The sequence below is a fragment of the Leptonychotes weddellii genome, chromosome 7 (genome assembly GCF_054177405.1).
Source record: "Leptonychotes weddellii isolate Sample4059 chromosome 7, ASM5417740v2, whole genome shotgun sequence".
NCBI classification, from domain to species: domain Eukaryota; kingdom Metazoa; phylum Chordata; class Mammalia; order Carnivora; family Phocidae; genus Leptonychotes; species Leptonychotes weddellii.
Window position 1 is genome coordinate 59,210,706 of NC_138375.1, and position 24,952 is coordinate 59,235,657.

General features: G+C 52.5%; 1 protein-coding gene across 1 annotated transcript in view; it reads left to right on the forward strand.

The window, feature by feature from the left end:
* The first annotated feature begins 975 nt into the window (after positions 1 to 975).
* Positions 976 to 24,952, forward strand: part of CDHR2 (cadherin related family member 2) — a 32,993-nt gene continuing 9,016 nt past the window's right edge. Inside the window, exons 1-18 of the mRNA XM_081826378.1 lie at positions 976 to 1,141; positions 8,996 to 9,062; positions 9,334 to 9,405; positions 11,902 to 12,041; positions 12,158 to 12,211; positions 13,434 to 13,523; positions 15,318 to 15,407; positions 16,018 to 16,143; positions 16,215 to 16,361; positions 16,448 to 16,523; positions 16,612 to 16,727; positions 16,847 to 17,080; positions 18,314 to 18,469; positions 18,552 to 18,713; positions 18,995 to 19,056; positions 19,306 to 19,549; positions 21,780 to 22,019; positions 24,877 to 24,946. Of these exons, the coding sequence (XP_081682504.1) occupies positions 983 to 1,141; positions 8,996 to 9,062; positions 9,334 to 9,405; positions 11,902 to 12,041; positions 12,158 to 12,211; positions 13,434 to 13,523; positions 15,318 to 15,407; positions 16,018 to 16,143; positions 16,215 to 16,361; positions 16,448 to 16,523; positions 16,612 to 16,727; positions 16,847 to 17,080; positions 18,314 to 18,469; positions 18,552 to 18,713; positions 18,995 to 19,056; positions 19,306 to 19,549; positions 21,780 to 22,019; positions 24,877 to 24,946 (2,305 nt within the window). The 5' untranslated portion in view covers positions 976 to 982. The remainder of the gene's footprint in view (positions 1,142 to 8,995; positions 9,063 to 9,333; positions 9,406 to 11,901; positions 12,042 to 12,157; positions 12,212 to 13,433; positions 13,524 to 15,317; positions 15,408 to 16,017; positions 16,144 to 16,214; positions 16,362 to 16,447; positions 16,524 to 16,611; positions 16,728 to 16,846; positions 17,081 to 18,313; positions 18,470 to 18,551; positions 18,714 to 18,994; positions 19,057 to 19,305; positions 19,550 to 21,779; positions 22,020 to 24,876; positions 24,947 to 24,952) is intronic.

Sequence of the window (24,952 nt, forward strand, 5' to 3'; positions counted from 1 at the left end):
CGGGGGGGTGTCCCCAGAGCTCGAGGAGAAAGAATGGGGTCTGACCCCAACTGCTTGAGTTCAGATCCCAGCTCCATCCTGGCTTTGGGGGGCTCTGGAACTCTTCCGGACCTCGGTTTCCACATTTGTAGAAGCAGGATGGTCTCAGGGCTGGAAGGAAGCTGGAGAGCCGTGAGGCAGAGGCAGGCCTGTGGTCCACGATGGACTTACTGCCCCCTCAGCCAGTGCTAGGATGCATCTGGCTAGCACTGACTATAGGCTGGCCCTCAGCTCTGGCTCATTCCAGGCCTGGTGTGCCAGGTGGGGACTCAGCTGAGAGCCAGGGACAGGGTGGGCCTCTTCCCTGAGGCAGGGACTGCCGGGCTGGGGCACCAGATGCCCAACCCGGGCTCAGGGAACAGTGGGATCTGACCGATGGAAACCAGCATGTGGACCCTGTGGTTCTTAACCTCACCCCATTTCTCAGCAGGGAAACTGAGGCCCAGAGGGAGTAAGGGCTTGCCTGGGGCGGGGGGAGGGCACAGTGAGTAACTGAGATTCTGGAATCCAAACCAGGGCCATTTGACTCCATTATCTGTCTGCCGCTGAAGCAGCCAGGGTGATGGGCACTGGAGGGGCCCCATGGCAGGGGGCCGGGTGCCCTTGGGGTCCACATCCTTGCACCAGCGCTCCCTGGATGGGCTGGTATCTGCCTTGTGGGTGTAGGTAGGGCCCCACAGAGTCAAATGGAGCCCAGACCAAGGCTCGCCCAGAGACTCCTGGATTTGGAGCTAGTCCGGATCTAATGCTCTGTCCCTTGCTCTTGGCCATCCCTCTCTGAGCTTCTCCGAGCCTCACTTTTCTCACCTGGACCCTGGGACGATAATTCCTACAGCGGGGGCAGAGCTGTGAGAAGTAAACTGAGCGGAAGTGAAAGTATGTGGTGAGCTGGAGGCGGCGGTGGCCGTGGTGGCCGAGTTAGCTCTTCAGCAGCCCGTGGGGGATGAGGGCCAGCTCCCTCTCCTGTCCTCCTAGAGGCCCTGGGCACAACTGGGGTCCTCACTCCCCGTCTGGGAGAAAGTCTGGGAGCCCTGGGCTCTTGGGAGCTGCGGCTGGTGCCTCCACCCGCTGGAGTCAAGGAGTCCGCGCTTCCAGGCCCAGGGTGAGTGTGCCTCCTCCAGACCAGAGGGGCCTCCCGGGGGTTCAGAAGCACCCGGGTTCACCTCTGTGTCCTTTTTTGACCCTTCTCCATGCAGCCCTTTTTGAGAGTAAGGAAAGTGTGGGGGGAAGGAAGCTGGAATTTCTAGAATGTAGATAGTCCCATTTTTTAGAAGGCAAACTGAGAGGTGGAGAGGAGGAACGAAGAGCCTCTGGGCGTGGCTGTGTGGTATTGGGGCTGGGGTGAGTCTGCCTACTTCACGCCCAGCACCCCCCCCACACACACACATAGCAGAGGCCCTGGGCAGATGGCACAGGGAAGGCCCAGGGTGGGTTGGCGCCATGGAAGCCTGGGATGGGCTGGCCAGGGCACCATCCAGGTCTCTTCCCAGCCCCAGCCCATAGGCAACTCCATTCACATCCTGTTCATTTGCAATTGCTCTGTCCCCTGCCCCTGCTGCGAGACCAGGAACTTCGGGGCCACAGGAGGGCCCGCCAACGCATAACCATGGCTCCGCGCATGACCTGGCCTTAGAGGATGGAGAAAATTTGCACAGATGCAGAAGGCCAGGGAAGGCGTTCTGGGCAGAGGGGACAGCATATGCAAATACCTGGAGGGAGGAAAATAAAGGATGTGGACTGGGAACAGGAGCATTCAAGAGGGGGGAGGCGAGGAGCTTGTGTGGGAAGAGAAACTCAGGACGTATCTGGACTTAGCCCCCCAGGCCGAGAGGCAGGAAGTATGTCCTGCAGCTAGCTGGAGCCATGGTAGACTTTTGTGCTGTGCCCAGTGGGTGGGAAGCTCACTGGTGGGGCAGGTTTATTCTTGTTCCTTCCCCAGCTCACATGGGCCTGTACATTTTTCTCAAATGACCAAATCCAGAGGTGACACTCTGGACCAAAGAACTTTGGCCTCACTATGAGCAAATGAATGTGTGTGTAAGAAGTCTCGAACAAGGGGCCAAGACTGTGGGAAACCCAGCGTGAAGAGGGTGAAGGGGGGAGGAGAGGTGGGAGCACAGCAAGACAGAGCACTGGACTGGGTGGGATGGGAATCAGAGGGGTGGCATCCCAGCTTTGCCCCCAACTGGCTCAGGGCCATTGGGCAGGAGCCTTATCCTCCCTGGGCTCAGGCATAAGGGGATTGACAGCCACCTCTCCCTTCCAGGGGGATGATCCAGACCAGATGCAGGGGAAAGACTTTGGGTCTGCCTTACTCTAATGTAGAGGGTCATCACTGTTGCTCCGAGTAAGGATCATCAGGCTTCTTGAGGCCCTGTGAGAATGGGAGGGGGAAGTCGGAAGAAGCTTCCATGAGCCATGAGTGTAGCTGGCTATAGAAAGGGGGCCTGGAGGTGGAGGCCTCAGGGACCCTGGAGGATGAAGCTGCCTCTCCCTCTACCTTGCCCTTGGGGGCTCTGAGGTGTCTGGGGGAAGTCTGGCTGATGAGGAAGTACAACCCAGAAGCTGGGAAAGAGAGAGCACAGACTTCCTGCTTTGGGTTCTGATCCCATTAGTGAGTGGATCACGTCCCTTCTGCTCCTGGGCCACGGTGTGCCGAGGACTGAATGGCGCAGGGTACAAAGTGCCAGCCACAGCACCTGGCCCTTCATTGCCAGCCTCCTTCCCCTCGAGCACTGGTTCCCGAGGGCAGGAGTTTCCTGTTTTCCTGCCTGCACTTCATCATAGTGAAGAGCACACTTTGCAATCCTGCGCCTGCACACTTAATGACTAATTGTCCTATGGCTGCTGACTCACCTCGGCAGGAGAAGAAGCAGGGGAACAAAGGAGGTGAGGGGTGAGGTCCAAGATCGCACAGCGAGAGGATGTCAGGGCCGGCTACATCCAGCCAGTGTTAAGGTGCCCTGGCCTTTGCTCACACGGTGGACGCCAGCAGCCTACCACCATCACCAGCGTCCAACTGCATTTGTGGGCCCACTGGGTGCCCCCCGCCACCACTGTCCCCAACCCCCCCACAGCCTCCACCAGCCCCATCTGCCTCTCCACCCTTATCATCACAAACGTTCCCAGTGCCTCTGTCCCCATCACTGCTTCCATCCCCACTGTCACCTCTACCCCCTACCGAACTGCTGTCCCGGTCCCACCCCAGCTCCGCACCCAGCTCCAGGGCCGCCTCAGGCACTACGTTTGACCTCAGCTCCATCAAGCCGGCACCCTCCAGAGCAGGGCCACCTCCGGGTCCCGGGAGGACTGGGAGTAGCAGTCACAAGGTGAGGACAAGTCCACAACAGGCAGAAGGAAGGGATTTGCATTTGCTGAGCACCTTCTGTGCACTGGGCGCTGAGTTGGCACAGTCTATTCTCATTCCCTCCCCCTCCCCTTACGACTTCTTAGCGTTGTCAGTCCCATCTTACAAATGAGGAAGTGGTCGGCGCGCCTGTGGGGCTCAGTCGGTTAAGCTCAGGTCCTGATCCCTGATCCTTGCTCAGTGGGGAGTCTGCTTCTCCCTCTCCCTCTGCCCTCTACACCCCCAACTGACCCCTTCCTGCTCAATCTCTCTCTGTCTCTGAACTCAATAAATAAAATCTTCTAGGAAAAAAAAAAAATGAGGAAATGAGCTCAGAGGAGGGTAGCGACTTGCCCAGAGAGCTTTTGCTGCCTCTCAGGTCTGTAAGCAATTTGCCTCTCTGACCTTTCATTTCCCCATCTGTAAAGTGGGTGTAGTGGTGCCTATCTTAAGCGTTCTTGTGTCAAGTCGTGTCCAGCTCGGTGTCTGGTGCAGAGTAGACATCCCTTCCATGGCACCTGTTGCTGCTCACTGTCATGATGCTTAACAGCCGCACATATTCCACTGAGGTGTCGGTGACGGCTTTGTTGACCGTTCCTTGGCGTTCCCACGCTTAGGTTACTTCCGTTTTCCGTGATTATAAATAACCACTTGTCAGGAACAATTTGCTGCTGCAAGAGTTTCTTTATTTTAGGTTAGTTGGATTACCGGGTCAGAGAGGACAACAATTTTGAAGGTTTGGGATTCACAGCTTACCTGGGGTTTTCCCCTCCTGCTGGAGCCCTGGGAGAAGGTGAGGGCTGCACCCTTCCCTCTGTGCATGGGAGAGACCCCCTCACTTATAGTTGTGAGCTCCTCTGAGCCCGTTCCTCTGTCTGTAAAATGGGTTGCTGCAGAGATTAAATTCTGTGAATTTCAAATGTCCTGCCTCCAAATTATATCTCTATTCCTGCCTCTTCTCTCCAGCCCTGCTGCCACCATTTCAATCCACCAGCATGGAGCAGCTAGAAAGATCTTTTAGAAAAGTAAATTTGTCCCTGTCACTCCCCTGCTTAAACCTTGAGATGACCCTCTGTTTTCCTTAGACTAAAGCAGACCGTCCTCATCGAGTCTTAGAGGGCCCGGCATGATCTGCCTCTGCCTGCTTCCCTATCCCCGTCTCCCTCCCTGCCCCTCTCTCCCTTTGCTCCTGCTGCAGGGCCCCTCTTTCCAATTCCTGGAACACACCTGGGTCTTAGTTGGCCAGGGGCCATCTCTCATATTGGCCAAGTTACCAGGAGCAACCTTGTAACAGTGCTTGCTTTAGCAGCATAACATGGGACTGAATTTCTTTTTAAAGATGTTATTTATTCATTTGAGACAGAAAGATACAGAAAGAGGGAGAGAGCACCAACAGGGGGAGAGGCATAGGAAGAGGGAGAAGCAGACTTCCCGCTGAGCGGGGGCTCATCCCAGGACCCAGAGATCATGATCTGAGCTGAAAGCAGAAGCTCAACCATCTGAGCCAACCAGGTGCCCTGGGACTGATTTTTTTTTTTTTTTTTTAAGATTTAATCTTTAAGTACTCTCTACACCCAACGTGGGTCTCAAACTCACAATCCCCATGTCAAGAGTCACATGCTCCGCCGACTGGGCACTGAATTTTAAAAATTTAAATAATACTACAAGATTTATAATAACAATTCACCTCTGAGTTGCCTTTGACCATATTTTTGTTTGATTTAGTTTAGATTTTTCAGTGTCTGTCACTGGTGTTCAGGTTTCCATGATTTGTTGTGTTTGCCTATTTCCGTGGTGTAAATACTTCCACCCTGGCTCATTTCAAGCCACGAACATACTGCCAACCAGCTTCTAAAATTCCCGAAGCTATGGCAATTTTCAGTAGCAGCTCCAGCATGCAATGGCACCCATCTTCCCTTCAATGTCTGATGCATCTTAATCCAGATTAAGAACAAGGCTCAAGTCTAGTGAGGTCCCTGGGTTGTGGGGGAACTTGTCTTTTGGAGGCCACATCATAAAGTGATCCAATGGAGGCCCCCACATTTCAGAATCTGTAGGGTTTTTTCTCTTGAGTGGGTCCATTCTGTTTTTTATTTCTGGTGGTTGGGGGAGGTGCCCGTTTTTGTTTTTGTTTTTTTTTAAATGTTACTTACTTGAGAGAGAGATAGCAATGGGATAGCGAGAGAGAGCACAAGCTGGGAGGAGAGGGAGAAGCCGAGTCCCTGCTGAGCAGGGGGCTCAATGTGGGGCTCGATCCCAGGACCCTGGGATCATGACCTGAGCCGAAGGCAGACGACCAACGACTGAGCCAACCAGGAGCCCCTGATTTTATTTATTTATTTATTTATTCATTTAATTTTTTTTATTCATTTAAATTCTTTGAGAGAGAGTTAGAGTGGGGGGAGGAGCAGAGGGAGAGGGAGACAAGCAGACTCCACATTGAGTGCAGAACCCAACACGGGGCTCGATCCCAGAACCCTGAGATCACGACCTTAGCCGAAAACAAGAGTCCGACGCTTAACTGACTGAGCCACCCAGGCGCTCCCCTACTCTGGTTTTAACTATCACTAGCTTGAAAAGTTGTTCATCTCTCACCAACTCTTTTGAACTTCTAAAATTTTTACCATCATTTTAGTGGGGTTTCAAGAAGGAGGAAGTGGAGATAAATGTTGAATCCTCCATGCTGAATAGGAAGCTCCCTCCTCCACTCCTCACAGGATGCCCTCTTCTTACCCTTCAGACATGTCCCTTTCTCAGAGACTCCACCCTATGTGTTCCCATTATCCACTGCCACATAACACACCACCCCAAGACTTACTGGCAAACAGCAACAGTCATTTTTTTTTTTAAGATTTTATTTATTTATTTGAGAGAGAGAGAATGAGAGAGAGAGAGCATTAGGGGGGGGAGGGTCAGAGGGAGAAGCAGATTCCCTGCCGAGCAGGGAGCCCGATGCGGGACTCGATCCCGGGACTCCAGGATCATGACCTGAGCCAAAGGCAGTCGCTTAACCAACTGAGCCACCCAGGCGCCCAACAGTCATTTATTATGATTAGAAATCTGCCATTTGGGCAGGGCTCAGCCCGGATGGCTCGTCAGGAGGTAGAGTGTCCATTTTGGGATGGTTTATGCCCATGGCTTACTCACGTGGATGGGTGTTGACTGTTCATTGGGAGCTCAACTGGGCTGTTGGCCAGGGGTTTTGGTCCTTTTTTTTTTTTTTTTAAGATTTTATTTATTTATTTGACATGGGTGGGGGAGGGTGGTAGAGAGCAAGCACAAGCAGGGGGATTGGCAAGCAGGGGAGAAGCAGGCTTCCCGCTGAGCAAGGAGCCCGATGCGGGGCTCCATCCCAGGACCCTGGGATCATGACCTGAGCCGAAGGCAGTCGCTTAACCGACTGAGCCACCCAGGCGCCCTGAAAGAAGATTTTTATCACAATTTTCTAGAGAAGGGGGCTTGCCATGCCATGCAGGGCCACATGGGGAAGCATTCGGTTAGGAGGCAGAAGGAGAAAGGAGAAAGCATGACCCAGAGCCTTAATGCGTTTTCCATGGGAAGGAAGTTGGGAAGGAAGCAGCAAGTCAAGCAGTGGAGCAAGCTTAGGATTGAATAGTTGGAATAATTTGGGCCAGCTAGAGGGGTCGTCCTTAGTTGTCCAGTGCTTGTTCCTGGGGTGACTCAGGGCAGGGACAATATTTGACTTAATGTGTGAATTAGACAAAGGAGTTGGGGTGTGGGCTCTGGATTGGTTGGCTCGTATGGGAGAGGAGTGTTTGTAGGCAAGTCATTTGGCATCTCTAGGAACTAGCTCACCTGAGAAAGGCCAGTGAGGCCCCCGAGATGTTAAAACCTCATAAACAGAGAAAATAAAAACATGATGAATGTACCAGATTTAAAGGGCGGAGGCAGACATAGTCCTCATCTCTTGCTGCAAGCAGAGTCACAAGGTTTGCAGTCCTCTTTATCTGCCATACTGCCTAAAGTAGCACCCCTCTCCATGCTCCCACCGTAGCCTCATTCTCTTCCTTCATAGCACTGAATGCAGCAAGCAGTTAGACTTGTTTACCTGTTTAGGGTCTGTCTTATTCACTAAAGTTGTGAGCTCGGTGAAGGCAGCCCCTTGGCTCTTTTGCTCATAATTATTCCCCCAGTGCTGGGAACAAGGTCTAGCACATAGGGGACTGTGGACATCCATAAATATTTATTAAAAGAGAGAATGAATGAATCAGGGTACCCAGCACATGGTAGGTGCTCAGGAAATGTCAGCAGACATTTAAAATTACCAACCCTCCTGATTCCTCCGTGTTTTCCCCAACAGTGAGGGAAAATGGGGTGCACCTCTGGCCATGCAGGGCATGAGGGGTGAAACAGGGCATGGTTAGAAATGGTTAGAAATGATGCTGGGGAGGTAGGCGGCAGTCAGGCATGGATGGTCTGTGGAAGCCCTTCTATAGAATTTGGACTCAGGTGATGGGGAGCCATCAAAGGACTTGGAACAGGGGAGAGAGATCATCAGAGGGGTTGAGGAAGGATTACTTGAGCTGAGCGAACTGGATTAGAGACTGAAGGGAGGGAGGCCTGCAGGAGGGCTGAGCCAGGTGAGGGGGGAAGGTGGCCATGGGTGTGGCCACTGTGGGATGGAGAGACATGCAGGGGTCACCATAGATTGGATGTGGGGCACTCCAGAAAAGCGGAGTCAAGGGTAACCTGGGCAAATGGATGCATCCCTGAGGCGGTAACTTGGGAGGAAGGGAGCGTGGCGTGAGGGAGAAGACTTCTTGGTTTTGATACAATTTCATTGTCAAGGTTCAGCTCTGGAAGCCCTTCTTGCTCTGCTGTCTCTTTCTCTCCCCTTGGAGTACCCCATCTTTTGGAATCAGCGATAGATTGGGGTCATTTTCTCTTGGTTCTCCCATAGCTTTGGAGTCCTTCCCAAACTGACTTGACTAGGGAAACCTCCTGCTGTGGGGCATCTTACAGGGCCAGGGTTCCATGGAGCACACTTTGGGAAGGGCTGCAAAGGCAGCTATTAAATGTGTCAGCAAGTAAGACAAAGGACCCTGCCCACCCACAGAACGTCTGGTCTGTCCTGGATAAGTCACAGTCCCTCTTCAGGCACCTGATTTTGAAGGATGCTATTAGTTTAGGCACTTCGAATAGGCAGGGTAATGTAGTGGTTGAGGGAAGGAATTCTGGAGCCCGAAACTCCTGTGTTCAGAGCAGAGTCTTGTCATTGATTCTCCGTGTGGCCTCAGGAAAGCCCCTTCTTCTCCCAGCCACCTCATAGTTGCAGGGATATCGAGATTACGCATATCATGTGCTTAGAGCAGTACCTGCTACACAGGACACTGAATTCTGGAGTCAAGTTCAGGGTCATTCTCAGGCTGGAATTTCGGACCAGGACCAGCTACCCTGGCTACCCCTCTGGGCTCCCCCCCTTACCCTGGAACATCTGGAAAAGAGCAGTGTGTGGCAAGGGCCCTGGAAGCTGGAGAACTACGAGTGGGAGTTGGGGGCGGGCCTGGCTCAGACCCAGACAGAGGGGGGTCCACCAAAGGGAGGGAGACCTGGGGACAGTTGCCCCTTCCCTGATCCCTCTTCCCCTAGGTCCTTCCAGACATGATGGTGTGGCCGTGGCTGTCCTGTCTCCTGCTTCTTACCCTCGTGGTGTCTGGTGGGTACTTCCTCTTCCCTCCCAGAGTAGCACTAGCCTGGAGATCCTGGCAGGACCCTCCAGAAGAGTGGGGAACTGCCTCATCAGCAAACTCCCAGCTCCTAGGACCCAGCCCCCTGCTTGGTGGCCCTGGGGAGGCCTAGGGAGGAATCTAGGCCCAGGCGGGTGAGCTGGGCTGAAGGTTGGGACTGGTGTGGGCTCCCTCGGGGGCAGGAGTGGGTCAGGCTTTGCAGGGGCATCCAGGTGTTCTAAGTGCTCTCTGTTCCCATAGGGGCAGCCAACGTGGCCCCAAAGTTCTTGGGAAACATGTCGAGAGTGAATTTGCCCGAGGACCTACCAGTAGGTGAGTAACCATCCTTGGGCCCAGACTGTGCCAAACCCTTACTCTCAGAGCCTCCCAAGGGCTCCCTTATGGACTCGCTTCCCATCCTACGGCTCTGTGGCTCTTCATGGGGCAAAGGTGGCCTGAAGGGGGTTTGTTCTAAAAGTTTGTTTTCTCCTCTTCAGCTTGTGTGTTAGGGCTCTCACACAGCGTCAAGTAACCAAGACACCCCACAAGAACATTCCTCCTGTTTCCCATCTCTTGCTGGTGTTTCTGATGCCTCAAGGAGAGGATCCATCTGGGACCATTCTTTCTCTTCCACCTCTCATACTTGTTAACCCCCCTCCACCCCCTGCCTTTCTCCCGCCTAAACAGGGAGCAGGTTTCAGTCTCAAAGACTTTCACACACTTCTCGCCAGAAGTTAATAACTGTGCCTTATTTTCATTGCCTTTGTTCATAGAGCTACTTTCTATTTATGGCAAGAGAAATGGATTTCTATTTACAGCCACAATCTAAAGCTTGCTTTTGTTTTATTTTTTTTTTAAGATTTTTTTATTTATTTGAGAGAGAGAGAACATGAGTGGGGAGAGGGCCAGAGGGAGAGGGAGAGAAAGAATCTCAAGCAAACTCTGTGCTGAGCATGGAGTCCAAAGTGGGGCTGGATCCCACAACCCTGAGATCATGATCTGAGCTGAAACCAAGAGTCAGACGCTTAACTGACTGAACCACCCAGGCACCCCTAAAGCTTACTTTTAAAATAAGTGTATTTACATGAAATGCTAAGTCGATTAAAAAGAAGGATCATAAAGAATGAGACACTGGATATGGTAAAGATCGTGGCAGCGTACAAGAGGGAATGACATCTGCGAAGCATCGTTTTGGAAGAAGCCATAGGGACTGAGTACCTAATTCCCAGCAGGCAGATATGGGTTGGGGAAGCAGAAATGAAAGATGTCTCCTCACCTCTCCAGCCCTGGGGCCCGGCACACTCTGCCCTTCACAACCCCCCTGGAAGCAGAAAACTAATAACTTCATTGTTCAGAGCAGTGTACCTCCCTCCCTGAGCCAGACCAAATGAGGGTCTTCTTTGACAACCACATGACTTCTCTCTGGGCTTTCTTAAACCAAAGGGCCAGTTCCTTCTTCCAAGATAAATCCTACGGCTCTCTTACCATGGGAAAGCATTTTCAGTCAGATTTTTTTTTTAAACTATGTCTTTTAGACTTTCTATTTTGAAGCATAATCTATGAGCAAGAAAGTGCATTGAATCACATGTAGCTATCACTGGATCAGGAACTAGGAATTTGCCAACACCCCCAGTCCCCCCTCTCTCATCCCTTTGGTCACTCCCTGTCCTTTCTCCCCTACACAAGACCACTTTTCCTGACACTAACACTGTACAATAGGCAGACTTTTTAAAAAATATATAATTATGGGTGTTTTTTAAAAAGATTTTGTTTATTTGACAGAGAGAGACACAGTGAGAGAGGGAACACAAGCAGGGGGAGTGGGAGAGGGAGAAGCAAGCTTCCCACTGAGCAAGGAGCCTGATGCGGGGCTCGATCCCAGGACCCTGGGATCATGACCTGAGCCGAAGGCAGATGCTTAACGACTGAGCCACCCAGGCGCCCCAGAAGTGAAACATTCTTGTGGGTCTCCTGAAAGTCTCATGGGCCCTGGGCACCACACCTCATGGGCAGAACGGATGAGGCCTTTGGGTCCCCACAGCTGGGACTTACAGGGAAACACATTTTAGTGAAATGGAGAAAGCCCTTGCTAAGGGACAGTTGTCTGACGGTGGAAGGGGGTAGCTGGGGAAGGAGTAATGTCGATGCCGGTGGTGGCTGAGCAGAAGCTGGATGTGATAAAGGAGCTGAGGTCTTGGAGCGGGGTTGGATGAATCTGTAAAAAGTTTCTTTGAGACTGGAGAGTTGATGGCCTTGGGATCTTCAAGTCCCCCGATATCTCCAAGCCCCTGCTCTGCCCAGGGACAGGCGTCAGGGGCACAGTGAAAGAGCTGGGGCTCCTGGCCAGCAGCGGACGCTCACTGGAGCAGATGGTGTTTCTGGCAGGCTCCGGGCAAGCTCTCCGGGTGAGGGGAGGGCTTCAGGGAGGCCCAGGCACCTCCAGAGGGACTTTAGCTGTCCACCGTCCTAGGGTGCCCCCCGCTGCTGCAGCTAGACACTTCCACTCCAGCCATCTTTGGTCTTCTCTCAAGGAATTCCAGGCAAGGAATTCCAGGGCCAGGAGAAAGGGAGATGCCTGGATCGCAGCCCACCCCGCCATGTCCAGTGCAGATGGGGTCTGCCCCTAGAGGGAATCAGCATGCTATTATCAAAGCCACCCAGCAGGTGACGAGTAACAAAACAAAACCTGACATTTATGGGCACCGAGGCCAGAGCCTTAGGGGCTGGGAGGTCCCAGATTTCTGCACACACAGAAGACAGGCCCCCTCAGCCAGACCAGCGCTGAAAGAGGTGGCCATGGACTGCGGACATTGCCTGTCCCACCTCCAGGTGCCGAGGCCTTCTGGTTGGTAGCTCAGGACCAGGACAACGACCCACTGACCTATGGGATTAGTGGCCCATATTCCTACTTCTTCATGGTCACCCGGACCACCGGGGAAGTGAAGCTGGCCAGCCCTCTGGACTACGAGGTAAAGGGCAGCAGCTTGGGAAGACCCCGAGAGGGGGGTGGGAAGGTGGGGGCCCTGCCTGTGCTCCCACCCAGAGCAGGGGCTCACCTCGGGCCTCTTCTCTCTGCCCACCGCAGACGGCAGACTTGTTCAACATCATTATCTCCGTGAGCGACAGTCACAACAACCCAGTGAGTTGGAAGAGGGGAGGGAAGGGGAGGGTGGCCCTGGGATCAGAGAGCAGGGGAAGCAGGGGACTAGGCCCTTCTCCTGACTGTGTCCCCTACCTCAAGCAAGCAGACAGAGCCCCTAGTTAACAAAAACTGAATTTAATGTTTATTTTCATCCAAATTATACTTGTCCATTTTGGGTCACACAGTATTACCAAGATTTTAACATTATTAGTAATTTACTTTAATTATATAACGATCTCATTTATATTATAACATTAATTATATTAATTTATGTTAATATAAATGCTAATAAAAAACAAGTGCTAAATGCCTCCCTATCTTAGCTCTTCTGAGGCAGTCACTTTCAACTCCACTGGCTGAATGTGTTGGTGTCAGATTTCTAAACAACATTCTGATACCACTGTGCCTTATGTCTGTGAAAGTAAAGGATTTTGTCTTTAAAATACATTCCCCAAACCCCATCCGTTAAAAAAGATCATTTTAATGCCTTGGATATTCATGAATACATTCTCTTCGTAAACATCTCAAAAACCGCAGCTCAAGCTCGAGTACCCTGGGTAGACCCTTCCCAGCCCACTCCCAGCCAAAGCGTCCAGTCACCATCCCTCCACACACCTCACTATGCGTTTACATATATATGCATCCATGGAAGAAAGATCGTAGTTTTGTTGCATTTCCTGAAACCCAAATGGGATCCTACTCTACATATTATCTTGAACTGCCCTGTCCATTCAACAATCAGCTTTGGAGCTCTGCCTGTGTTGCCTCATGAGACCCCCATTTCTTGTACCATTTTCCACGTGGGCACATACCACGGTGCTTTAGCTGGTCTCCTCTGACAGACACTTAGGTTGTCCGCGGCTTAAAACTATGGCAAACAAAGCTAAAATGAACATTCCTGTAATAGGACAGACACATTTCAGATTTTTTAAAACTGACCTAATTATGTCTGCAACTTATTCTGAAACGGTTCTATAAACATGTGGAGAGAGAGAGAAAGCAAACAATGGCTAAATCTGGATGAAGAGTATTGGGAATTTTGTGTACTGTACTTGCAACTTTTCTGGTGTTTGAAATTGTATCAAAAATGAGATTACCCCAAATATTGCCAAATTGCTTGAGGAGTGAAGCCCAACTTGCAGTCCCACCCAGATGCTCCTCCTTTTGTCTTCTCAAGCCCTCGTATTTTCTGGGCTCGCCTGGGTTTTCCCACCTGCAGGTGCAGAGGACAATGAAGGTGATCGTGGAGGACAGAAATGACAATGCTCCCGTTTTCCAGGATACTGGCTTTTCCACCAGCATCAATGAGGTAACACGTGCCCTAATGGGGGGTGTGTGTGATGCGGGCATCCCGGAAGCTCTTCTCAGGGTGCGAAGGACCAGAGACAGCCAGCTGGGGGTCCAGGATCAGGGAAAAGCACCCCTTTAAAGGGGCAGCTGCAGGAACAAAATTCAGGGGAATGTAACCCCATGAACAATAGTTCCAGCAACATGTTGCAATCAATCAGACTGTATTAGAATGATTCCAGTTATGAAAGCAAAAAAAAATTTTTTTTTTAAAAAGGAATTGATTTTCTCACATATCTGAAAAATTTAGAGGTATACTAGCTTCAGGCATGGTGGATCCTGGTACTCAAACCATGTCATCAGGAAGAGATTTCTCTCCACCTCTCAGCTCTGCTTATCTTGTTGCCCCCATCCTTGGGTAAGGGGGCCATTCTCTCTTGTGGTGATAAAAGAGCAGCTCCATGCTTTGCAAGTTGTACACATGTCTCTTTCTCCATGGTCCTGGCCAAAACTCCAGGGTTGACTCTCATTGGCCCATTTTGGGTTTTGAGCCTATCAACCTAGGGGTATGGAATACTCTGATTGGCTAGGTTTACATCATGAGCCTTTCCCTCTAGCAAGGGAGGGCAGGCCCACTTGAACTGCCTGCATGGGGAGGAGGTTCCCCAATGGTCACTGAGCAGCAAACACAACACCACTCCTGGATCTTCATCACCATGTGGCTTTGAAGATGTATGAGGTGTGGGGCCCCACACTAGGTCAGACATAAGACCAGTGAGGTCCAGGCAACCATTTGACAGACTCTGATGGAGCACCCCTACTATATACCAGGCACTGTCCTTGGTGCTGAGGCTATCTGGTAAGTAAGGCAGACCTGGTCGCCACCCTCAGTAGCCCGCATTCTAATGAAGAATATGGATAATAATCAATGAAACATTAAATAAGCAGGATTATTTCAGATGGTATTAAGCTCCACAAAGAGTGTAAAACAGGGCAAAGTGAGAGAAAGTGACCTGGAAGGGGGCTGGCTTAGGTTGAGTGACCAGGAAAGGCTTTTCTGAGTAGGTGACATCTGAGTAGAGACATACACGGCAAGAAGGAGCCAGGTGTGGGATGTCCGAGGAGAAGAATGTTCCAGGCAGGGGAACAGCAGATTCAATGGCTCTGAGCTGGGAATGCATTTGGAGTGTTGTAGGCATAGCCAGGAATCTGGTGTGAATGGAGGGTAGAAGGTGAAGAGGAGGTGAGATCAGAGAGGTGGCCAGTGGCCTGACCTCAGAGGGCCATAGAGGCAGTGTGCACTGTATTTTGGACACAATAGGGGAACCATTGGAGGGCTTTTAGCACAAGAGTGATGTGGTCTGATTCGTGATTTTCAAAGATCACTTTGGCCACTGTGTGGAAATACTGAAGGTGTGGATAGGTCACAGGGGGCAAAGGCCTCCCCAGACAACCTCCCAGCTCTGCAGGATGCTGTCTGGAATGTACTGCTGTGGGCTGTAGAGAGCCCACAGGATGTTTGAACAGGGGAGTGGCACATCCTGGGCTCTGGAATGATTGTGCATCTTTATCCCAAGGGGCTCTGCACATCAGAAGCCAGCTGAGGTGGTAGGGAGAGGAAGAGGGGGTTCTCTGCTCCCTGCCCTCCCTCCTCCTAACTGTCTCCAGAGGCCCAGCCCAGATGGGAAGGAAAGGGGAACACCAGGTTTCAGGCTCCAGAAGATGTTATCCCTGTGGTACAATTGGGGACACAACCTCAGGGAGGGGAAATGAGTGCTTGGTCATGGAGGGGATGGATTGGAATTCCTCATTACAGACCCTGCCAGTCGGCTCCCTGGTGTTCTCTGTGCTGGCCACGGACCTAGACACAGGGTCTGCAGGAGCCGTGGTGTACACCATAGAGGAGGTGAGCATGGTCAAGTCCCGTGGGAATATGGGCCCCACTGCTCCTCAAGACCACCAGGGGGCAGCATCTCCCACACAGCTTACAGGAACCTTGCGTGTTGGGATGAGGACAGGGTCTTAGCGGTGGCCCAGCCCTGGCTCCCAAACCTTTTGCTGGCCCCTTCTGGACCTCACTTGGCCAAGCTACCTAAGGAGGGTGCCTCCCATGGACAGGACCCTTCTTCTCACCCTCTTGCCTGGGGCACTCCCTGGGCCCTTGCTGAGTTCCTGTGACACCACCGGGTAGCTGATACACAGAAGAGGAAATTGAGAGGTACAATGCCTTGTCCAAGGTCACACAGACAGCGGGGGCTGTGACCCCAGTTCTCCTGGAGACAAGTTTGCTATCTATACCTCCTGCCTACTGAGTGCCCGTGATGAGCCTAGCACATACCTTACCTCATTTGACTTTCCTCTCAACCCACTGCGGAAATACCTGAGCTCATTTCCCAGAAGTGGAAACGGAGGCTCAGAGAGGTTATGTGACCTGGTGAGGGTGGCAGGGCTGGTCAAAGCAGAGGCAGGGTTCGAGCCCCAGACTCTCAGAGGCTCTTGACTGTGCTCTGCCTCAGGTCATCCCTAGCACCGGGGACAGCCTGCACCTCTTCAGGATCTTTCCCAACGGCTCCATCATCCTCACTGGCAGCCTCAGCTACAACAACAAGAGCGCCTTCTATCAGCTGGAGCTGAAGGCTTGTGTGAGTGGGGGTGCAGACGGAGGGGCGCCACAACCCGAGGCCAGGCCTTACGGAGACTTGTCTCCCCACAGGACTCGGGCGGCACATACAACAACAGCTTCATCAGCCAGTGCTCCTCGCCTGTCTTCCTGTCCATCTCTGTGGTCGACCAGCCAGACCTGGACCCCCAGTTTGTCAGGGAAATTTACTCAGCCTCTGTGGCTGAGGATGCACCCCAGGTGTGCTAGAGGACCTGGAGGGGTCTGGGTGGTCACAAGAGGCAGGGAAAGGCCTGGCACGCTGAACCAGCTGGTTCTCTGCACAGGGAACGTCAGTGCTGAAGGTAGAGGCTGTGGATAGTGACAAAGGCATCAATGACCCGGTGACCTACAGCATTTCCAGTGAGAATGGGGGTGTCCCCAGGTGGAAGAAGGGGTGGGGGCTCTGCCAGAGCCACTGGAAGCAGCAGCTCCTACTGCCTCTCACCAGACTCCACAATGCCTGGCTGGTTTGACATCGGGCCAGATGGGGTGATCACGGTCAATGGTTCCCTGGACCGTGAGCAGCTGCTGGAGGAGGACGAGGAGGTGAAGGTGCAGGTCACGGTGAGTGAGGGGTCCACTGCCTCTTTTGTACCCCACCCTCAACTCCTGACCTTTGATCTCTGTTCTCTCTGAGTCTTGGTTCTCTGACCTCTGCTCTCTGGCTTCTGCTCTGCTCCCAGGCCACCGAGATGCACCCCAACATCTATGGGCAGGAGGCCAAGGTGAGCATATGGGTCACGCTGATGGTGACAGATGTTAATGACCACAAACCTGAGTTCTACAACTGCAGCCTCCCGGCCTGCACCTTCACCCCCCAAGAGGCCCAAGTTAACTTCACTGGCTATGTGGATGAGCATGCCTCCACCCGCATCCCCATCGATGACCTCACCATGGTGGTCTATGATCCAGACAAGGTAGGTGCACCCAGACAAGGGGTGGCTGGACAAGGGTGATGGTGGGAGATGGCTAGGGGAGATGGTGGGGAGTGACCCATAGAACAAGGTACCAAGGTGCAAAGTGGGGAGGTGAGTGGTGGGTGGGTGATGGTGGTGCTGATCATGAACAGTGGTGGAAAATCAGAGTTGTTAGGTGATATTTGGAAATGCTGGGCGATGTTACACTGGTGTGTAGTTTTGTGCTCAGGGCAATGCTAGCTGGTGGTGAACAGAAAGGCAACACTGAATGGAGGTTAACACTGGATGCAGGTAAAGTTGAGTGGAGTATAGTTTTCAGTGGTGTTGAGGAGAGGGTGGTGATGGGTGCTTGGGAAGTTGAGGGATGTTGGGGTATTGGATATTGGGAGATGTGGCCGTGTTGAGCATAAAGTGGACTGAGTGGGTGCAAAGTTGGAGGATATTCTTTTTTTTTTTTTTTTAAGATTTTATTTATTTATTTGCGAGAGAGAGAATGAGAGACAGAGAGCATGAGAGGGAGGAGGGTCAGAGGGAGAAGCAGACTCCCTGCCGAGCAGGGAGCCCGATGCGGGACTCGATCCAGGGACTCCAGGATCATGACCTGAGCCGAAGGCAGTCGCTTAACCAACTGAGCCACCCAGGCGCCCAGTTGGAGGATATTCTTAAGTGGAGGTTGATATTGCGTGGTGGGTGAGCTGGGTGGTATTGAACAATGAATACCCATGGACGGTGTTTGGTAGTATTTGGTGATATTGAGTTGGTACAAAATGTGGGGTGGAGGATGATATTGGGTGGTGGTAGGTGGGTGGGTGTGTTGAGTTGGTGGTTGGCGTGGAGTGGAAGGGGTGTGGAATGGAGGGTGGTGTGCGTAATCGGGTGATGTTAGGTGCTGCTGGTGTTTGGTGTTGGTATGGATGGTGGACTGTGTTGAGTGGGGAGTTGGTAAAAAAGACTCAGCAATGTCCTCTGGGAGCGAGGGGAATGTGTCCAGGCTGTCTTTTCAGCCCAAGCCAGGAGCCCAGGCACCTGGGGACATCTTGTTCTGATGAGCCCATATTTGCAGGGAATAGTGAGCAGCTCAGCTTCCCCAGGGCGTTCTAGCCGCAGTCTTTGGGACCCCCCTCTCATGGGACTTCAGAGGGCCGGGCCTCCTGATGCAGGAGCCTACAGCCAGGGATTAGGGGCAAGATGCAGGAGTTGGGATCTCTACTATATCCTAGCCCTTCTCCGCAGAGCAGCAATGGCACCTTCCTGCTGTCCGTGGGGGGCCCTGATGCCGAAGCCTTCAGCGTCTCCCCTGAGCGGGCGGCAGGCTCAACGGACGTGCAGGTGCTGGTGAGAGCCCCAGCCCTGGTGGACTACGAGAGGCAGACAGTGATGCTGGTGCAGGTGAGGGGTGCTCTGGGGCGCCAGGGAGCACGGTCCGTGGGCACTCTGGTCCCAATGCTGCTGCTTCTTCCTCTATCCTCAGGTCGTGGCTACTGACTCAGGCAGTGGGAATGCCTCCGTCGCCCTGGTGACCATCCACCTTAGAGACATTAATGACCATAGGCCCACATTCCCCCACAGCTTATACAACCTCAGTGTCTGGGAGCACAGCGCAGATGGCACTGTGGTCACCGACAGCATCCATGTAAGTGAAGGGGATCCTACGACGCTGGACTAGGCGAGACACGGAGAAGGGCAGACCTGGGGACCGTGACCCTGCCCTAGTCTCTGTATCATCCGATGTCCTCAGGCCCAAGCCAGTGTGCACGCATGTGTGTGAGGGTGTCTATTTGTGAATCGGAGCGTGTCAGGCATTCTCCCTTTGGGACAGGAAGCAGGACAGCCCTGTCCCCTTCAATTGCATGGCTGGCAGTGAGTGCCATCATTTCCGAACCATGTCCCATTGTCTATCTCTCTGCCTCACAGGCCTTTGACCCCGACACGGGAGAGGGGGGCCGCATCACCTACAGCCTGCTTCCAGGGAACGGGTAAGGTCTCAGGATGGGCAGGGGGCAGGCGGATGAGCGGGGCCCAAGCCCGCCTCTCTGCCTTGTAGTGGCGCTTAGAGTGGGCAGGTAAATATAGGACACCCAGTTCCATTTCAATTTCAGATAAACAACGGATAATTTGTTCAATATAAGTGGATGGCAAATATTGCATGGGACATACTAAAATATTTTTCTAACTTAAGGGGGCATCCCGTATTTTTGTTTGCTCCCTCTGGCCACGCTGTACAGGGCAGACATCTTTGAGGTGGATCCAGACTCAGGCACAGTGACAGTGAGGAACGGTGAGCTGCTGGACCGAGAGAAGCAGGCCGAGTACCACCTGACGTTGCAGGCCACAGACGGCGGGAGCTTGTCGGCCTCCACTACGCTGCACATCGTCCTGCTGGACATCAACGACAACCAGCCTGTGGTCAGCGGCTCTTACAATATCTTTGTCCGGGAAGAGGAGGGCGACGTCTTTGTGACCATCCAGGTGCGAGCCAGCCTGGACTCGGCGGGTGGGACAGGGGCAGGGGACCGAGCCTGGGTCTGTGGTCATGCCGGCCCTGGGTTGGAATCTGAGAAAGTTAATTCGTCTCTCGGGGCCTTGGTCTCCTCTTCGGAAAATGAGGACAATCATGGGCCTTGTTTCCAGGGTCACCGGGGAATAATGAGATAACACATGTAAAGTGCTCAGCACAAAGCCCAGCACAGAGCATGCCCTCAAAAACATATTGCCCCTTTTAATTCCAGCCCCTGTCTCATTCCAAAAAGGATTTGAGGTGACTTTGATTAAAAAGTCAGGTAAAAAACGGGAGAAATAGGGAAAAAGAGAAAATGAGAGTGGTGTTGCTAATGGGCACAAAGGTAAAGTTAGAACCCAGAACCACACAATTGCCAAGAGGGGAGGTGAACATTCAGTTCTGAGCTTCCTGATGGCCAATGCAAAAAAGGAAATATCAGCGGCCAGGTTCACGGAGTCTATGAGATAAAAACCCACGATTGGCTCCAGAGAAACATCAGAGACAAGCATCTCCTGGAGTCATCTGAAAGGGGGCCTTGGAAGAAGGAAAGAAACCGGGTCCTCCAAATGACAATCACGTGGCCACAGAGCACTCTCCTACTCCTGGGGCTGTGAGGTTTCCAGAGCACATTCCCATCCCTGGGGTCTTGACTGATTTGTGAAGTGGATGTTCTAATGGTTCCCATTTCACAGAAGGAGAAAACTGAGGCTCAGGAAAGCTAAATGATTTCCTTGGGCTTGCACAGCCAGTGATGGCAGCCCTGAAGCCAGAGCTCAGACCTTTCTACCCTGAAACCTGGGCCTTTCCTTCTTGCTCCTCTGGTCTGTGGGCTCCTTGGCGCAGGAGCATTTTAGATCTGCTGCTGTAACCACAGCGCCCAGTGTGAGCCCTGAGAAGTGCTTGGTGAATTAACAGCCTGAATTCACAGTCCTGAGAGGTGAACAGACAGGGTCAGGCTTCTGGAAAAACCATCTCTGGCTGGCCTGTACAGGAGGCATTTCATAAACAAGATCCCAAAGGAACTGAGATGAAAGAGCTGAAGGTGGAGGATGGGCAAAGAGGAAGGGAAAAGACGAGGTGCCAAGTCAGAGTAGCCCAGCTCTGGATTCAAAGCCACATTTGCTGAATAACCTGCTGTGCACTAGGCCTTTGCTGGGCCCCAGGCCTCTGAGATGAATCCACCATAATTCCTGCCCACACATGACTCTCAGTTAGGGGGAGGGTGCCAGAGAGTCACCCAAGGGTGTCACTTGTGCTGTGTTGAAGATAGCTCAGGGGATGTGGAGGCCCAGAGGATTCACCAACCTGGCCTCCAGGAGCCAGGCAGGGAGCCGTAGAGGGCATTCAGGCTGAGGGGAAGGCCTATGCAAAAGCCCGGGGGCATGATAGAACCTGTTGTATTCTCCATGCTGCTTCATCCCAAAGGCAAACCAAGCACACATTCAGGACCCTGGCAGGACGGGAACATATACACACACACACACACACACACGAATTGCATGAAGAATCCACAGTTTAAAAAAAAACACCACAACACTGAAGTAGTCATTGTGGGAAAATGAGAATCTTGTTGGACTTCACACTTATTTTATATTTGTTTGTTTTTGAATTTTGAATATCTGTAATATACTGCCCCATGCCTCCTCTCCACTAGAACCTCAGCTCTGTAAGGGCATTGTCTTGATCATGGCTCTGTGCCAGTGTCTGGAACAGGGCCGGGTACATGGTAGGTATGCAGTAAATATTTGTGGGATCGATGGATGGCCTCAGGGCTTAAGATCTCAGAAGCTCTTGGGGCGCCTGGGTGGCTCAGTCATTAAGCGTCTGCCTTCGGCTCAGGTCATGATTCCGGGGTCCTGGGATTGAGCCCCGCATTGGGCTCCCTGCTCAGCGGGAAGCCTGCTTCTCCCTCTCCCACTCCCCCTGGTTGTGTTCCCTCTCTTGCTATGTCTCTCTCTGTCAAATAAATAAATAAAATCTTAAAAAAAAAAAAAGATCTCAGAAGCTCTTGCAAGCTGTTGATCTGACCTTCCTTGATGGGAGACTGAAGCTGAGAGATTGGCCCGTGTCCCACTGGCTTTAGGCCCAGTTACTGCCCTTGTGGGCCGGTGCTGGAGGGGGAAGCCAGGCTGCAGGGGAGGCTCCGGGGAGCTGGGGAGCATCTGATAACTGACGCCCGGATGCTGGTTCTCTGCACAGGCTCAGGACAACGATCAGCCCGACACCAACAACAGCCGTCTGCATTTCAGCCTGCTGCCCGGCCCCTACAGCCGTAACTTCTCAGTGGACCCTGATAAAGGGATCCTCAGAAACCTGGGGCCCCTGGACCGAGAGGGCATGGAACCTGCCCTGGGGGGCCGGACTGTGCTGACCGTGCTCGTGGCTGACTGTGGTGTTCCTGTCCTCAGCACTGAAGTCAACGTCACCATCAATGTGGAGGTAAGGTCTGGCTCAGCCATGCGCAGGGTGCCAGGATGGGCCCTGTGTTGGGGAGCTCCCAGCAGACGGCCAGCGCCCCCACCCTTCCAAATGGAGTCACATTTCTGCCCTTTGCAGTATGGTGGGCAAGAGAGATCTGGAAGCAGGCTGCCTGGGTTAGGATTCTGGCTCAGTTGTGTGGCCTTAGGCAATCACTCAACCTCCCTGTGTCCTCAAGTTCCTCATCTGTAAAATGGTGACAAAAATATCAGAAAGTGAGGGGCACCTGGGTGGCTCAGTCGGTTAAGCATCTGCCTTCGGCTCAGGTCATGATCCCAGGGTCCTGGGATCGAGCCCCACATCGGGCTCCTGGCTCGGCGAGGAGCCTGCTTCTCCCTCTCCCTCTGTCTCTCTCCCTGCTCATGCTCTCTCTCTCTGTATCTCTGTGTCTCAAATGAATAAATAAAATCTTTAAAAAAAAAGAAAAAAGAAAAAAAAATATTAGAAAGTGAGTTAACGGATGGGAAGTGCTTTGCAGAGTGCCTGACCCAAGGAAGGTACTCAGTGTATCCAGTTGCCCCCATCCCCCACATTCCACGGTTTTGCTTTCCTCAGTTTGGGTCACCTGCAGTCAATAGCGTTCCTGGAGCAGATGATCCTCCTTCTGACGTATCAGATGGTCAGGAGCAACCAGGCCTCTGAGATGAATCCACCATAATTCCTGCCCACACATGACTCTCACAAGGCCCATGTCATCCACCTCACTTCATCTCATCACGTGGGCATTTTTTTTTTTAAAGATTTTATTTATTTATTTGAGAGTGAGAATGAGATAGAGAGAGCATGAGAGGGGGGAGGATCAGAGGGAGAAGCAGACTCCCCGCTGAGCAGGGAACCCGATGCGGGACTCGATCCCGGGACTCCAGGATCATGACCTGAGCCGAAGGCAGTCGCTTAACCAACTGAGCCACCCAGGCGCCCATCACGTGGGCATTTTATCATCTCACATCATCATAAGAAGTAGGATGAGTCCAGGACAATCGCATATTTTGAGAGAGAGAGAGAGAGAGAGAGACCACGTTCACATTGACTGTTATCACAGTATATTGTTATAATTGTTCTATTTTATTTAGTTATTGTTAATCTCTTTCTGTGCCTAATTTATAAATTAAACTTTGTCACAGGTATGTATGTATAGGAAAAAATGTAGTGTATACAGGGTTCGGTACCACCGGTGGGTTCAGGCACCCACTGGGGGTCTTGGAACATTTCTCCCAGAGATAAGGCAAGAACCACTCACTATGTTGGCTCTAATTATCATTCACAAAGTTCTACTGAAACTCTCCCATCGCCTCACCACCATTCAAAGGTAAAGGGGGGGGGTGAAAATCAGCCTTTCCAGGGTTTACTACACACCTGGCCCTGCAAGGTAGGAATGGTTGTTACCATTTTACTGATCAAGAAACTGAGGCACGGAGGGTGAGAAGCTTGCCCAGGGCCGCAGAATGGGGTTTTGAACGCAGTCTGTCTGGTTCTTAGGCTGCCACCAGCTCACAGGGCACCTTCCTCTAAAAAAGCGTCATAACAAACGTGCGCCTCTACAATGTCCATGATGTGGACGGCGCCCCCAGGCCTGTGCGGTGCTTGGCCTGCACCATCCCACCCTGCAGCCCTGTGTGCCCCTGGGTGGGGATGTGTGGCTTTCCTACAAGGATCAGAGGGAGACTGCAGGGAAAATGGAGAAACAGAAGCCGAATTAGGACTTGTCAGCTTGTTCAGCTGTCCTTGCGGTGAAGTAGGCCATGAAGAAGGAAGAGAGCAGAACCGCATTTAGTGAGTGAGTAGGTCCTTTCTCACCCATGAATAGTCCTCACAACCGCCCCTAGAGTGGGGACTATGGCCCCATCATGCCGATGAAGATATTGAGGCTCAGAGAAGTCAAGTCACATGTGAGGCAGAGGTGGGGCTGGATTTGACTCGGAGCTGTGCTCTTGGCCACCCCTGTGACTGAGGAAAGAGTTGGCCACGTGCATGGAGCCAGAAATGCCATTCTGGGAAATCACCAGCGGAAAACACGTCTAGTTAAGGGGGAGATGCCTTTGTTTTCAATGATGTCTGTTGAACCATTATTGAGAAAAAGCCGAAGGCAAAAGCAGACACCTGTGGGCCACCCCGGGGAAGGGCTGGAAAAGCCAAGGACACCCCCAGCATACACCAGTGTTCGGGGCCGAAGCAGCAGGTGGAGGCGGCTCCATGCAGTGACAACAGTGGTGGTCACTGCAGGTGTGGGTGGCCAGGGCCGGAGAGGGTAGGTGAGGACAGAAAACAGTGGGCGTCTAAGGCCAGGACCAGGCCTAGGCCTTGGCAGGTGCCCGGAGCTCAGCTCTGCCTGAGCACAGAGCAAGTGTCCTGGGGTCAGCTGAGCGCAGGAGGGACAGGAGAAAAGAGGGGACAAGGGAAAGCTTGGGCCACGGGGCCTTTGTGGAAACAGTGGTATTGGTACCAACACAATAAATCCAAGAGATGGAGAGTCAAGCTGGGCCAGACAGGGACACCAATAGGGACTCAACCACCCTTCTGGAAAGCAGAGTCTGAGATGGCTCTGAGTTGTGGTCAGAAAAACAGGGAGGAGTTGGGGCTCCCTGAAAGTGTATAACTAACTTCAGAGGTCCTGCCACAGGCCTGTGAGCCCCAGGTGTGCACCCTGGGCTAGTTCTGTCTTCTCAGAGGCCATTTTCTCATCTGCGAAGTGAGGAGATGCTGACAGGGAGTCTGTGCCTTGGGCCAGAGGAAACTCAAGCTTCTCAGACTGGCTCTGGGGAGGATGAGCCATGGGGGATCCTGAGGTCCCTGGACTCAGAACTTCCTCTGCCCACAGGACATCAATGACAACCTGCCTATCTTCAACCAGTCCATCTATTCCTTCTCGGTGAAGGAGAGGGACCCAGGTAAGT